Below are 16,335 nucleotides of genomic sequence, written 5' to 3' on the forward strand. Positions count from 1 at the left end.
ACAGAAGTTACGTGACAAAGAAATCAACATTGACTTCTGGTGTCACACGGAACACGAACATCGGTCTCCTGGGCGAAATTTTTTTTGACCCACCCCGATCTCCTCTCTATGCAGCGTTTGAGCTCTTTATACTTCCTGGTTCACAATTACATGGATTACATACTAATTGATTTTGTTGGATATATACTAATTACAGTGCATTACTTTTCATAGGTAGAGTGTATGAAAACAGCCTGAACCTGTGAAGGAAGTAATGATGCAAGAATATAATGCATCCTATTACATTATGGAGGACATCAGCCGGTTCTTGAAGTCTAGACAGAATGTGTAACGGCAAAAGCGGTTAAAGGTGTATTTTTTTCCACTTGACAATGGCAGTTGTGGTCACAGCATGCCTGCTCAGTTAACACAGAACAGGGTGTGAACGGCGTTTCATTGTTTCTGTATTACTTCTCCTTCAATAATTCATACCTTCCCACACCCTTTTATCTCGCTCTTACCACCACTCATGTCTAGTTTCAGAACATTAATCAGTTACATCTAATTAAAAACACAGTGGTTTGCTTGCATTGTTGTTGTTGTTTTAATTCAGATTATTTTATTAATTTACATTTCCTCATTATCTCTTTCTACCTTTTCTACCACACACTATGCTCTGGAAACTGTGAAGCCTCTAGTGGTGAGTTAATTGCGTAGGAGGAATACATAAAAAGAAATTCAATCAATGATACAATCACAGAGACGTGAACACATACAACCTTTACCATCTGTTTTAAAAAAAAAGAACGCCTTTGGACTTCCTCACTGAAACCAGATCTGGTTTTGTGATGAATTAAGGAAGCAAGACGTTAAGAAAATTCATTCTCAGGTCGAATTAAACCCGTTTCAAATGGACTGAAATGTGTCTCTCAGAAAACTCCTGTTAACAATATGGCGGCTGTTACTGCTGGTCTAGACTGAGAGTCATGCAGCTCAACTCCTTCTAGCACTGGGCCAGCCTTGTTATTGCAGCTGTGTTGTCTACAATACATCTCTTGTTGCAGCACAGCAGGAGGCTGCTCAAAGCTTCTGGCCTCTGTGAGTGAGTGTGTGCGTGAGTGTGTGTGTGAATATGTGTGCACACGTGTTATAATCACATTCTTCCCCAGCGTTCACACTACAGTTGCTGCCTTTTTATTTTGCAACTGTATCTGCAAGGCCTGTAACTTCTTTAAATCTTTTGTCTAACACACAAACACATCTGATATCCTACCTACTGCATTTGCATCCACCCTGATATCGGTAGCTAATTTGCATCGGTGATTATTTGCATATTGTACAAAGCAAAAGCGCTCCCGACGTCGGACCACCCACCGCTCGGCTATAGCGCGGCATCTGGCTGATACACAGCTTACATGATGTATCGCTGATAGGGCCCGGTGTCATCGCCGGAGACTGACTGACAAGACAGGCAGGCAAGGTCACCTTCAGGCGCAGACAAGAGAGAGATGGGTATCTTCAGAAGCTGTTGCCAGATAAAACAACACAATCGCAACTGGTTGAGCCCTTCAAAGCCGTCCGCAATGCCGTCCGTCCGGTTTTCACACGCAGCGTTAAGATCTGTTTTTGCATGCTTGTGTTCTTCTTCTCGGCTTATTTGCCTCCATCTCCGGCTGAGTGTCGCCACTCCTCTCTCTCTCTCTCTCCTGGGTGTGTGTTACACAGAAACGGTTGCATGTATTTGTGTGTGTGTGTGTGTGTGTGTGTGTGTGTGTGTGTATGTATGCGGAAATGAGCTTTGGCGTGTGTTAGAAGGATCATAAATATTCCTATTAGCTGTGTATCGATGTGTGCTGACCGTACAGAGCAACACACACACAAGAAGCCTCTTGATTTCTCTGTATCTATGTCACTCACACACACACACACACACACACACACACACTCCCCATAGACACACTTCTCAGGGCCTGACAGCTGCTCTTACACAGAGAAGACCTCCAAAGCATTCACAGAAACACACACGCACACACACTTCTTTTTACCAACCCGCCATCATCCTTCTCAAAGCACACACACCCCCATCAGTCTTTGAAGTGGCACACATCCGCACACACACACACACACACACACACACACACACACACACACAACACCTTTCTGACTCCCCAGTGAGTTGTCGACCGAGTTGTACTACACACACACACAACCTGTCCATCAGGGTTGGGGAAAAAATCGATAACAGCATAGTATTACGATATTTTATAATATTGCATCGATGCACAGATGTCAAGTATCGACCTTTTATTATAAACTATTAACCTCTTAACAATCCGACTGCCGCTATTCTGTCTTTCAGCGGTTGTAGCGGGTTCAGTCTTAAAGCTAGAGGGACCCTTCCTAAGGAATCCTTTGGTATCAACCATGTCATACTAGCTTTTTGGGAAGAACGCGAAATAACGCTCCAAATTTACACCAAATTTTGGCGAGGAAAAACTGGCATGGCCATTTTCAAAGGGGTCCCTTGACCTCTGACCTTTAGATATGTGAATGAAAACTCTGAGATGAACAGAGTGAAAACTGAATCTTATTAGATAAAACACATGTTGACAAACTGCATGATTTGCAGTTGAAAAAAGGTTTCTGGACAATATTTGTCATTGTTTTGTGTTGTTAATTGATTTCCAATAATAAATATATACATACATTTGCATAAAGCAGCATATTTGCCCACTTCCATGTTGATAAGAGAATTAAATATTTGACAAATCTCCCTTTAAAGTACATTTTTAACAGATAAAAAATGTGATTAATTTACGATGAAATATTTTAATCGATTGGCAGCCCTAATCGCAATACTCAGCATATCGCAAAATGTTTCAAATCGCAATAAGATCACATCGTGACTTAGGTATCGTGATAATATCGTATCGTTCTGACCACCCTTCACACACACATCCTACCCACATCTTATTTGCTTTTTGCACACTTCTTACTGCTGCATTAACCTACGCTTTAGCCAGACAGTTAAACGTGTATGTGTGTGTGAATCGATTAGCATCGGCTTAAGCAAGCCTTCTCACTTCCTGTCTTCCATTAAAGCGCTCAATCAGCCCACAGCTCCTTCTCTGCCATGCCCTGCTCAGGAGGATGCCACTGGTAGTCGTACACACACACACATACACATATATACACACAAGCAGGATTTGGATTAGCTGGCTGGGCAGACGTCCAATATGACATCCACACACACACACACAAAGCCTAATATTCATATCCCTTCTGCACACCCCTCTCAGTGAGCAGTTTCTCCACAGCAGTCAGTCCAGTCAGTATTAGTAAGATGTCTCATTAGCTCACCGGGCTACGCTAACAAGGCAAAGCTAACACAATGGATCACAGGCCTTCCAAGCAAAACACCGAGCCGTTTAAACACTCTGCACAACACAAAGGAATCCTGTGTCGTCCAAAAAAAAAAACGCCTGCATTCCTCAGTGTTTTCCGTGTGTGTGTGTCTTACTCTGAATCCTGACTCATGGGTATTACCTTGAGACCAGACAAGTCTGCTGCTCTCAAGAGAACATCCCAGGCTTCACGCAAACACACACACACACACACACACAGGCAAACACACTGACACACACAGGAAGCCAGGTATCAAAGCGAGACGGCTTTGAAGCGGGCTAAATGAAAGACTGAAGGCAGAAATGACATTGTTTTCTGGCAGGCTATAACTGTACGTCTGGCTGAGAGGGAGGGCTTGGGAAATAAAGTCAGTATTATGATCTGAACACCCAGATATGAGCTCTCCTAACAGCCTCCATCTGTCCTCGCGCAGCCTACGTTTGAAGTCTCACTTTGGATCTGCATTCTAGTCTATACCCCTGCTAGTGCTGCAAGGATTTCTGTCTGTGTATTTGTGTGTAGCCTAAATCGCTGAACACAAGTTGTCAGGTCCCCGGTGCTCCGTGTCTGTGGTCTGCAGATAATGATCATCATTAGCGGATGTATTTTTTTTAATATCCTCTCTCTCCTTTTTTGCCTTTCACGGTGCTGCTCTCTCCGTACCATCACTTGAATTGTCTTTAATTTCTTGGCTTCAAACCGCCGCGCAGCAGAAAGTGTGTCGGAGGCAAAGACAAATATTTAAGTTGGACGCAGCCGGGCTGTTTTATGGAGCGAAGGCTGGCGTTCTCGACTCTCACCGCCACTCACCGTCTAGAAGGAGGTCGACATCATACATCTTTCTTATTATTTCTGCCATTAATTTACTCGCTCCCACTGGGACACTGTTGAAATAAAGGAGACATGAAGCTAAGACTGGTGCAATTAGCCCTGCTTGTTATCGGCGTGGGGTGAAACACAGTGCTGGACCTCAGATGTAACAGTCATGTGTGGTGCTTGTGACTCTCCAGTGTGTAAAGTGTGCCTGTGGTTGGCAGTATGATCCACCAGCAGTGGCCCTCAAGACTTAATTAGCATCATCTGTTAGTTCCACGTGACTCGACCCCTCTCCTCTTTTTCTGTCTTCTTGCCGTCTCTCCTTCTTTTTCATGGATGACAGGAGGCTGACTGCGGTGTGGTTCGTTTATAGCCTAACGTTAACTTTTCACTCCTGGTGATAGCATTCAAAAATCATAAAAGTGGTGTTCATATGTGAAGATTATCTTGCTGAACAAAATGTGGAACTACCATGAACGTTAGTTTACTTCAGAGCTTATTCTCTGCAATAATCCAAAACACAATGGAAAAATCCCATTGGCTTTTTGTCGAGGGAACCAGGGCGATGCTAACTTCCTATTGGACTACAAAAATGTGTCACTCTATAAGACATTTTTAGGTGACCAAAATGTTATAATTAACTTCTATGTACTGAAAAACACACTGTGAAAGGGTGGCAGCGACCTGTCAATCACAAGGTAGCCCCGCCCTAAAGCATCCCCTGCTTTATGGTCTATCTGACTCTAAATGGGACCATAATTTATTAAATGAACATCATGCTGTATTGAAATAGACTTGAAACTAGCGATTGAGATCATAAACTCATGTTTACAATGTTTCCTGAGGTAATAAATCATTGTGAAGCAGGCTCATCTTCTCATAGACTTCTATACAATCAGTCTTCTTTTTTTGCAACCTGAGGAGTCGCCCCCTGCTGGCCGTTAGAAAGAATGCAGGTTTAAGACACTTCAGCATTGGCTTCACTTCTCAGACTAGTAGTGAGTCTGTCGTAAAGTGATTTTATGCGTGTCTGCTTAATTCCTTGAAAGGGAAGGGTATAAATTTAAGGCAGGCGTGGGCGCTCATGTTCAAAGGCGCACACACAAAGAGCAACAAGAGCAAATCTGCCCACTTTGAAACGGCTAATGCTCATCCAATCCAATATGGAGCCGGGCTGACAGATGGGCCCAGCGTGTTCAAAGCAGAGGGCGCCGATTTAATATCCAAACAGGTCAGGCCAAAGAGAGGCAGAGAGAGAGAGAGAGAGACGCCCCTGTGCAGGCACGGTGCAAAAAGGTCTCGCCAGCACCGCCACCGCCATCGCCATCGCCACCGCCAGCACAGCTGGGACTCACCTCATCTCCTCTCCCTCCCCCCCCCATCTGCCTCCCACACTTCTCTCCATTTGTTCTTGTTGCCAGGCGGGGTAACCAGCCTGCACGCACAGTTTCCTCCTCGCAAACATTGTAATCAGCATTTGTTTAGCGTTTATTATATGTGTGCCTGAGCGAAGGAGGCTTGAGGGGCAGGTTATCCTTCCTTTCCTCCCAAGTAGCCCAAGTGCTCACGGCGAAGCCCATAAGGAGAGAGGAGGATTGCAGAGTGGAATCCTGCTGCTGCTGCCGGCGCTGACAGCCTGATTTAGAGGTGCTTTTTCTTACCTCTGACACAGAGTCCCAGCCTGCCCCGCTCTACTGCAGGGTTGGGAGAAGAATAGTGGTGCTTATCCTGAAAGCCTGTTATTTGTGTATGTGTGTGTGAGAGTGCATTGGCTTGTATGTGTGTGTGTTTGCTCGCACAGCATGCTGGCATTTCTTTTTAACAACCTCTTTTGTCAGTCAGTGAGATGTCGTAGATTGCACAGCAGATCTCTTGTACCTCGCCGGTGTACGTTCACACACACACACACATGCAGTTTTAGTGTGTGTCGTCCAGATGGAAGTGCTTATTGAGTGCTGGTGTGCTGGCAGATATCTCTGTCTCGGAGAGAGTGGGAGAAAATACGGGAGAGAAAGGAGGAAAATGAGGAAGTGGAAAACCCTTCCAATCAGATCCATCATCTTTTGTGTGTTTATGCGTATGTGTGCGATCTTCCCAGCCAGCTCTTCCTGCCTCCCCGTCTCTAATCTTATCATGTTGGGAGCAGCAGATTAGTCCTCCCAGATCCCATCTCTGCCTCCAAACGCCACAATCAGCCTTTTGTTCTTTGCTTGTGCTTACTCTCCCCTTGCGGCCAGCGAGGCGAACACTCCCAACAATCCGCCTCTCCGTGCCATTTTGAGCCTCTCTGCCTGTCAATGTCACGCCGCGACCAGCCCCTGATCCACCACGCTCGAGCCAACCCCTGCCCCCGGGGAGCGTTAGCTAACTGAGCCGTTAGCTCAGCAGCCTGCTAGGCTAGCTCAACTGCTTGACATTCCTCGCTAACACCGAGCTGCTGCTGCTCTTGTCTGTTTGACCTCCCTCCCTCCCTCCCCTTCCTCCCTCCCTTCCTCGCTCTCCGCTGTCTCCTTTGTGTCTTTCCTTCCTTTACTTCTGGCTGAAGGAAGTCATAGATCTCGGCTGCTGATGTCACCGGCGAGGGGAGAGCGGGTCACTAACGGGGTTAGCAGAGGAAGAAGAGAGTGTTTGAAAAGCAGAGAAAATAAACAGAGGTTTCCTGTTAACGAGGTGCACTCGGGGGCCTGTCGTGTGGGAGCGGGAGGGTCTGGTTTTGTTTAAAGAAAAAGCTCTAGTGTTACAGTGTGCAGACGCGGAGAAGGAGGACGAATAGCGGCGTTAGGTTTGAGGGGTTACAGGTTGTAACAACGTTCTCTCGGTTTTGTCACAGCTCAGCTCGGCTGCAAAGCAGTGACCGTGTTGTAAAAAGGCCACCGTGAGCAGATGTGGAGGGGGGGAAAGTCTGGGCTCGCTGCTACCGCCGTGCACTCTCCCAAACAGCATTAGTGTTGTCATTGGTTTTGAAATGAAAAGCACCGTATTGATTTCACACTCTCTTAAATTGAAAACATGGAATTAATCCCACATCTTTTTACTTGTACGCCGAACACAGCTTTTCACATTTAAAGCCTGTTCTTGTAAAAGGAGAGCCTACCCTCTGGATCCCCCCCCCCCCTTCACCCTCTCCTCCAGTCTTTGTGGTGGTGTGGTCGTACACAGGGGCCCCAGCTCCAGAGTTGACTACACACACATGCAGCCACACAAAGAAAACTGCACAGCCATTATGGATCCAAGGGGCCAGCCACCTTTAGCTAGTCAGAGAGGGAGAATTAACCGACTCAACACAATGCCCGGCTTGTGTTGGCTGCTTTTAGGACAGTGATGAATGCATTGATTTGTTTTTTTATTATTAATAGTGATATATTTTCGATTCATTCTATAATAATGTTCATTTATTAAAAAAATTCCACGATACAAAGGGCTTCACAAAGGCAGCAAAATAAAACAGACAAGTCATAAATCACCCAGTTAACAAATTAAAATAATGGTATAAAATAGGGGTGGGGGAAAAGTAATACAATATAGTACCGTGATTGTATCGAAGGACGTCAAGTATTGATCTTTTATTGTATAAACTATTAACTTCTTAACAATCCAACACTATTCTGTCTTTCAGAGGTTGTGGCCGGCTCTAAAACTACAAAAAGCTAAGGAATGGATTGGTATTAACCATGTCATGTTAGCTTGTGGGAAGAACGCTAAATAGCACTCCAAATTAATGCCAAAAAAACTGGCATGGCCATTTTAAAAGGAGTCTCTTGACCTCTGACCTCAAGATATGTGAATGAAGACTCTGATGAACAGAGTGAAAACTGTATCTTATTAGATAAAACAGATAATTTGTGGTTAAAAAAAGGTAATAAATCACAATATATCACATTACTCAGCAAAATGTTTAAAATCGCAATAAGATCGTATCGTGACTTAAGTATTGTGATAATATCGTATTGTATGGTAAATAAAAAACAATATAGTGTAGAAAACAGGAAGAATGGGAAATAAAACCGTTCAACAGAAATTAAAACGTAAGTAAAATCAGGAAATCCTCTCCGGTAAAAGTGTGTTTTAAAAAGAGACTAAAAGGAGATCACTGAATCAGCCGACCTGATTTCCTCAGACAGATTGTTCCAGAGTCTCGTTGCCTGAATGCAAACGCACTGTCCCCTTTAAGCCGAAATTATACTCCCGAACGGACGCGTACACAGACAGCTGCGGACACCCCGTATGCGTAATAGGTCTGTTAATACATATATCCGCTTGGAGGATGAGTTCCACACATGCCTAGTAGATTGCTACGCTGCCACTTTGCCGGTACGCGGATGTCCGCACAGAGCCAGACCCTTGGTCATAGATATAGCAGGGAGAGAGACCATGACGATCATTATAAGTGATCAGTTAAATCTAAAACCTACTGGGAGCTAGGGGTGTAACGGTACCTCAGTTTTGGGGTCGTGGATCGGTACGTTTTTCAGATAAATAACTTGTTTTCTTTTATTTTGAAAAATGTTTACATTCCACAATGTCTCATTGGTCATAAGTCTTACTTTAACAGCTAATGCACTCAAACACTGGCATATTGTCAATAAAAGATAAATAGCCTATATAACAAAAATAGATGACAGTAATCCAGGCGTGGTGAGATGAAGGCGTGTAAAATGGTCTTTTTAAAAATAAGATAGTTTGTATTTTTTCTAAGATGATAAAAACATGATTGCACAAGCTTGCCAAGAAATAAATACACTTTAAGATCTGGTAATATTTCCCAGTATATATAACCTCTTTGAGCGCCCTCCTCTAATCCAGCCCCCGTGTGATGAGTGTGCCCCAGAATGCCACAGGCCAGGCTGAGCCACTGGAGGGAGGAGGGGGATGGCATTGTGCTCGGCCCCTAAGCATGACTCTCAGATTTATATCTGCTCAGTGAATAAAGGGGCAGCCTTGTACCCTGGGGGGTTCAGCAAAGCAGGAGGAGGATAGTTGTAATTTTAAGTCTGAGGAAATGAGAAGGTCTTGCTCCTCCTACCTTAATCCACCCCCCCTTTCTCTCTCTCCTCCTCCTCTATCTTCTTTGCTCTGCTTCCTTGCACTTTATCTTTTTTTTTCCTCCTCTTGTTTCATTTCTTCCCCTCACTAGTGGGTTAGTAAGTCTTTTGGCCTCTCCACAGCGAGACGCATTCCCAGGGTTTAGGGCCCAGGAGGAGGGGAGGGCAGGGCCATGTTTAGCCTCTGGCAGGACAGACAAAGATGGCCGACATTGTGCAGCTCTCTGCAGGCAGCGTGGAATGTCTCTAATCAATTCAGCATTGTGGTTCCCTCTTATATGTCCTCTCTGTTATTTTCTATGGCGGGGCTTAGGAAAAAAAAAAAAAAAAAAAAGCACCCAGACAATACAGCTAGTAGTTGGTACGGCGACTCTGAGCTGTCTGTCATCCCCCGTCATTTTCTCCTGGTGTTATCTACTCATTTTTCCTCCCCGCATGTTTATAGAGTCGTGATAATTGAAAGCTATGCTTCACTCCCACTACGTGCTCCATATGTTGCACTCTCGGTCTCTTCTTGCCTGAGAGGGCTCGACGCCGCTGTGAGCTTCTAAACAGCAATCTGCTTCAGGAGAGCGACAGCTAGAGACGATTGGTTTAATATAATGCATGAATAGTAGGTCTGGGACGAGTCAGCTATCTCCTGATACGATACTATCACGATACCTGGGTGCCGATTCAATATGTGTTGCGATTGGATATTCTGATTTATTGCAATTTTTGTCAACTTTTTTAACACTAGACCATGTGGAATAGCTGAATCATACACCTCTAGAGTCTTTTTCTTTGGAAAATATCTAAATTAATACAGTAAAAATGTGTGATTTTCAGCATGTATGTAGTCCGTGATGTCCTGAAGTCAAATATATTATCAGGCATTATTTATAAAAAAAATTCCAGCAACCCAAAAATAAAAGAATAAAGACATTTCCTTCATAAATTAGTGGTATTTTCTTTTTAATTTATAAGGGACATGTTTTATACTTCTGGTGAATATAATCCAATCAATCTTATTTATGTATTTTGCATATACAGTTCCCTTTGTTAACACCTTAGTTTGAAAACTGGACGTAGTCACACGTGTGTACTTCCTCTAACTTCTCCAAGGTCATCTCTAGTTCTCCCGTCAGCTCCGTTCTCTTTATCCATCCATGGTCAGCTCCATCGGGGAAGTTTGAATGCCGTTTGAATGCATTCAACATAAATGTCAGATTTGACCACGGAGATGAGAGTGACGGCCGGCTTGACCCTGCACGTTACCGCTTTACGATAACGGTTCCTGTCCATGACAGAGTTAGCATGCAGCCTTAGCCATGATGTCTAGCTCTGCTTTTCCTGCAATGTGTGAAACCCAAAGTGTTTCCATTCTTTACTGGATGTGTAGTGTTTACCACGCTGGATTTAACATGTGAGGGTGCAGGTCTTATTCACGCAGACCCTTCAACGTTTTCTACTTTTTTGTTTTGGCTCGCTGTGGTTTGTTTTGGTTGACGGATACGGAACGGATATGACGTCACGTTACTCAGACTACAACAATAAAAGCCGTAACTTCCTTCTGCCTCCACATAGACTCAAATGAAGCAAATATATCGATTCTGGCATTAAAGAATCTATTTCAAAATTGTAAAACAAAATCTTGATACATAGGTGAGTCAATTTTTCCCACCCCTAATAGATTGTGTGTGTGTGTGTGTGTGTGTGTGTGTGTGTGTGTGTGTGTGTGTGTGTGTGTGCGTGCGTGCGTGCGTGCGTGCGTGCGTGCGTGCGTGCGTGCGTGTGTGTGTCTTTCCGCCTGCTTGTGCTTCTCTGTTTGCATCTATGTTCCAGCTTTTTGATTTTGGGGTTTCAGAGGCAGAAAATGAAATGTTCAGGTAGCACACTGGCAGTCTCCTTAACGTATTAATTATGTATAAGCAGCAGGATAACTCCTCGTTCTGCTGTTAGTCTAGAAGGCAACCGTGTCTGTACACTGGATAGACGAGAGGTTGGGAGGGGATGGGAGGGACATGACGTCACTGCACACATTTCTTCACACGCGGTATGTCGACGTGCTCGGGGTGTCTCAGTCCATCAGTGTCTGTTGAATCGCAAGACAAGTGTGTGTGTGTGTGCGGTCGTTGCGTGTATACTCACACAATCATCCGGAGCAGTAAATGCAGCTGACTGACTGCGTGCCAGCTGCTGTTTAACACGTCCAGGCTCACTTACTCAGTCATTTCTCCTCCCCTGCTCGAGGAAGAAAAAAAGGAGAGAGGTGGCGGAGCGGAGGGGTTGGAATGAGAAAGATGGAGGAGGAGGGAGGGAAGGGAAGGGAGTATGAGAGGAGGAAGGAATGGAGAGAATGGGAAAACCAGAGGTGGGCTTTGAGGGTTTAGGGAGGTGATGATTTGCTTGGCTGCCTGTGCTCAGCCTCCTCCCCAGTGACATAACAGAACAATGTACTCTAAAGGCTTTAAATATCTTTACTCTGACCTCATGTTCCTGCACACACACAGTTACAGTTAAGAGCCTGGAAAAGAGCGGAAGTTAAACTGTCTGTCTTAGATTATTACCATACACTTTTTCACCCTCGTTTTTTCCATTCCTCCTTTTTACTCCGCGGGTGGTGCAGGTGTCTCAGTCGGTTAGTGCGGCGTAATAAAAATGGCTGGGATTGTGTCGCAGTCCAGCACCCCCACCAGCCCCGGCACTCTCTCTCCCTCTAATGTTCTTTCAAACCACTGTGACGGTCAGTTGGGCTTATGTGAAGGCACAATAAATATTTTATAACATGAAATGAAAACACTATTTTGCCCTTTTCATCTCTCACCTCAGTGCTGGCCTCAGTTTCTACCATTTTCTTCCATCCTCCCCCTCCTCCTCCTCCTCTTTCTTCCCCTCCCTCTTGTGTTTTTTCATTGACTGGCCCTGGAACAGCTCTCCTCACCTCAGTGCTGCCACTTGCTGGTCATTGAAGGGATTACAAGCTGTGCTGGCTTGCACTTTATCAAAAGAACCAGTGGGTGGCAGCACTTAAAAGAACACTGTAAAGGGATACAGTGCCTGTTCATGAACTTTTAGAAGCCCTAATAGTGTCTTAAAATCATTATTGTGTCGTCATTAAGTGGAGCAGAGATTGAACATCCATCTCCCCTCATGGTTCCCCTCTCTCTCTCTCTCCAGCAACGGCCATCCCACTGTTTACTTTATTAAGGCTCTAAATGCTCTGCAATCCCTTTTTAATTGACTTGGTCTCTCTTTGTGCTTTTTGGCATCAGCCTGCGCCAGTCATAAACAGCGCTGCCTCTGTTTGCCAAGAGGCCAGTTTGTGACGTCGTAATCAAACAAAAATGATGTCTGTTTATCCTAGATTTTTTTCTTCTTTTTTTATCTCCTGCTCATTCGCTCTCTTTCTCTCTCTGTGTGTGTTTCAGAGTAAACGGGACCATCTGCTGATGAATGTGAAATGGTACTACCGCCAGTCAGAGGTGCCCGACTCCGTCTACCAGCACCTGGTGCAGGATCGCAACAATGAGAACGGTGAGAGCGCCTTTTGTTTGCTGCAACACATCCGCACATGTGCATATTTACAGTACACACACACGGAGAGAGAAAGTCAATATGCTTAGTGAAGAAAGGAGGTTAAAGGCGCTTCAACCGTTTCACAAGGAATAGAAGGCCTGTCCGGTGCTCACAGAGTAGGGCGATCTTGTAACAGGAGAGACTTCAGAAACCAGGGCCAGAGCACACTGGAGCACACGGATTTAATCAACTTTATTAAAGACTAACGTTTCGACGCCAACTGCGTCAAACCGATCTGGGACTCCCATCGTCTTAAATAACCTCCCCTAGTTGGGAAATGATTCAGCATAAACTGGAAAAATGGGGAGGGAACAATAAGCTGCATGTAGGCAGGGTAAACAATCATACATCCGAATCGAGTATTCAACAAAGCCGTGTAATAAATGATAATAAAAAGAGAGCAGTAGAAGTAAATATATAAATAGCAGTTTCAATGACAACATCCATTTACATATATCAAAAATTATTTAGTAAGAATAATAACAAATAACATTAAAGGTAAATATATCCAAATATCAAAACGATCTTAAAGGTCCCATATTGTAAAAAGTGAGATTTTATGTCTTTTATATTATAAAGCAGGTTTAAGTTCTATATAAATACTGTGAAAGTATCAAAACGCTCAACCAACAGATAAATACACACAGCCCGTATTCAGAAACTCTGCGTTTGAAACAACCCGTTAGGATTTCTGTCCCTTTGTGATGTCACAAATCTACAATATTTCTACAGTTTCACAGTTTTAAATGTAAACATTCTAAATGTGTCCCAGTTTATTTCCTGTTGCAGTGTATGTGAATGACATCAGCTGACAGGAAGTAAACATGGACCCAAGCTGTTGCCTAGCAACGCAATTCCGTTGCCATTCCTTTGAAATGAGCTAAAACGGAGCCTTTCAGACAGAGGGGGAATACTGGTATATTCAGGCAGACAGTATAAGGAAAATAATGTGTTGTTTGAACATTAAAGCATGTAAACATGTTCTAGTAGAAACCCAAAATACAAGTATGAACCTGAAGATGAGCATGATATGTCCCCTTTAAATATCCTAAATACCTCTCCCTAATGAGGAGCTCCAGTTTACAGTGGGAGAGTGGGCTACATACAGATTATCAATAGATAAAACAGACATAAATTAAGGGATATACAACATCCATAGATACTGATATCATCTCCTATTGCATTAATAACAATAGTAGATAGCCTGTGCCAAGCAATATGGCTGAGTAACGAGTTGGTTTAGGCTATAAAAAACACTTAATTCTTCATTAAGTCCTGATGGTTCAACAGTGATCACTGATCCAGGAAGCTTCTCTACGTAGCAATCTATAGAGAATATGAGAGGATGTGAGTCTCAGATCGGTTCAGTTGGCGTGGAAACGTTAGTCTGTAATAAAGTTGATTGCCTTAAATCCGTGAGCTCCGGTGTGCTTTGGACCCGGTCTCTGAAGTCAATATGCTGACTCGCTCAGTAACACAACACTCTTTCACAAGCACACACACACACACACACACACACACACCTGCCTCAGCTCTCCAGACCGTCGGGGGGATATATGAGCGAGCAGTGAATTGCATCTCAAACAGAAACCAGAAGACGGTGTCCCAGGCAGCCGAGCCAATCCCGCGGCTCTGCCGCTGTTCCCCCGGTAACACTCCTCCTCCTCCTTCAAGCCAGACAGCAGCACTGTCAAGTGTTAATAACCCGCAGTGTCATGTGGCCTTTGAGCACACACACACACACACACACACAAACACACACACACACTCTCAACGCCATCAGTGTCAGTGGACTCATCACGCTCTAACACATACACATCTACAGGGACAGAAGCACCGTCACTGTGTTGTTAGCAGCTGAACATCAGATGCTGACGACAAGAAGGAAATGTCACGGAGGAAAATCTGATTCAACACTGACGTGTAATAATAGTTTGAATAATCAGTTGATGAATATGTATTTGGATGTTTTTTAAATAGCCTATGCTGAGTCATATGTGTCTGTTATTTATTCATATTAAATTAAACAATATCTTTTGGATTTTTAACAAATTCTCAATTAATAAAGCCATCACATGGTTGTACATATAAACTGAGGGAGCTTTCATCTCAACATGTAAATAATTGGTTACTTATATCCATTATTAATATTTTCGCAGTCTTTCTTTGAGTCTTACTTAAAATATTGTTCCAAAAGTGTTTGATGTTGTACTTGGGCTGCACGATTACGGCCAAAATGACAATTATTTTGATCATTATTGAGATCACTGTTATTTATCATGATTATTAATTGATTTTTAATCTTTTAAATACACACATTAAATCAACAGAGCGCTGCTTTCACTTCCATGTTGTGCTACATTCCTGCTAATGTAGAAATCTTTGCATGAAAATAAGACTAGTCCCTATTCACAATGCATCTCCTAGAAGCAAAATAAAATTGTACCAAAACTTTTTACCCAAAGCACCAAAGCACTGCTTTCACCTTCACTTTGTGCTACGTTCCTGCTAATTAACAAATCTTTGCATCAAAATAAGACTTAAAATCAGGTTCTTCTTCACCTGAATTCAGTGCATTTTGCAAAAGAAGTAATATTCAGTATATTACTCTTCTACTCTGGACTGCAGCTCCCCAAAAGTGATGCCAAAAACATCTGGATCACCCCCCGGTGGCTGGATTAAAGAAGCGCTTGATTTGATATGCAGCAGAGTTTTCTATTTTAAACGTCAATATCGCAGTCGATCACGGACGATTGTGGGACGGCAAAATCGTGATCACAATTAATGTTCTATCAATTGTGCAGTCCCAAGTGTTCTAGTTATGAACAGTTTGTTAATGTACAGATACTTGCAGTTTGGGGGCATATAGTCTTAGGTGTATTGCTCTTAAGAATGCTTCTATTCAAACTCAGTATTGAGAAAAATGTTAATACTCACACACACACCTGTTGTCAGTTAGCGGTTCTCGCTAGCTACCGTTCCCCTTATGGAGGAGCTTTTTTATTCTACTTCATTGGATACCCATCATGTGAATGGAAGCATTCAGTTGCATATAATGCCACCACTGCATATATTTTTAACAGACGCCACGAACGTGTAGTATAGCCGTACTTTTTAACGTTTTGGTGCCAACTCCGTCATATACACCGCGCCAACTTCACCACACCACAGACTGTATGGGTTGTCGCTTCTGCGGTAGCGGATCAATCACACGCTGCATTAAATCAAAGAACGCTGGCGGCGATTGGCTGCGAGGGAAAAAAAAAAAAATAGCCATTTTCTCATTGATCAGGTATCATTTGACTGGAGAAGTTTCGATACTTGGTTCATGATTATTTCATTCAATAGCTACCGATATCCAGCCCTAATAAATATATATAAAACAACAAGTGCTTATGTAGTCACAGTTCTAACTAAACAGGCTGTTTTCCCTTTCTTTAGTTGAGGTTATGAACCACCTACACAGTGTGTTGCTGTTTCAGTGCTCCTGTATCTGCAGCGTGTCCTTGCAGCAGGACTCAGGATTATTAGAATA

At 43.5% G+C, this 16,335-nt stretch overlaps 1 protein-coding gene across 5 annotated transcripts in view; it reads left to right on the forward strand.

Moving 5' to 3' along the window:
• Nucleotides 1-16,335, forward strand: part of rerea (arginine-glutamic acid dipeptide (RE) repeats a) — a 186,744-nt gene that overhangs the window by 114,792 nt on the left and 55,617 nt on the right. For 4 of the 5 annotated variants that reach the window (XM_037772956.1, XM_037772953.1, XM_037772955.1 and 1 more), the window contains one exon: nucleotides 12,653-12,758. In XM_037772956.1, the coding sequence (XP_037628884.1) occupies nucleotides 12,653-12,758 (106 nt within the window). Of the gene's footprint in view, nucleotides 1-5,269; nucleotides 5,627-12,652; nucleotides 12,759-16,335 lie in introns of those variants that run through there. The other variant, XM_037772957.1, reaches the window with a different exon arrangement.

This window comes from Sebastes umbrosus, chromosome 6 (assembly GCF_015220745.1).
Source record: "Sebastes umbrosus isolate fSebUmb1 chromosome 6, fSebUmb1.pri, whole genome shotgun sequence".
Classification (NCBI taxonomy): Eukaryota; Metazoa; Chordata; class Actinopteri; order Perciformes; family Sebastidae; genus Sebastes; species Sebastes umbrosus.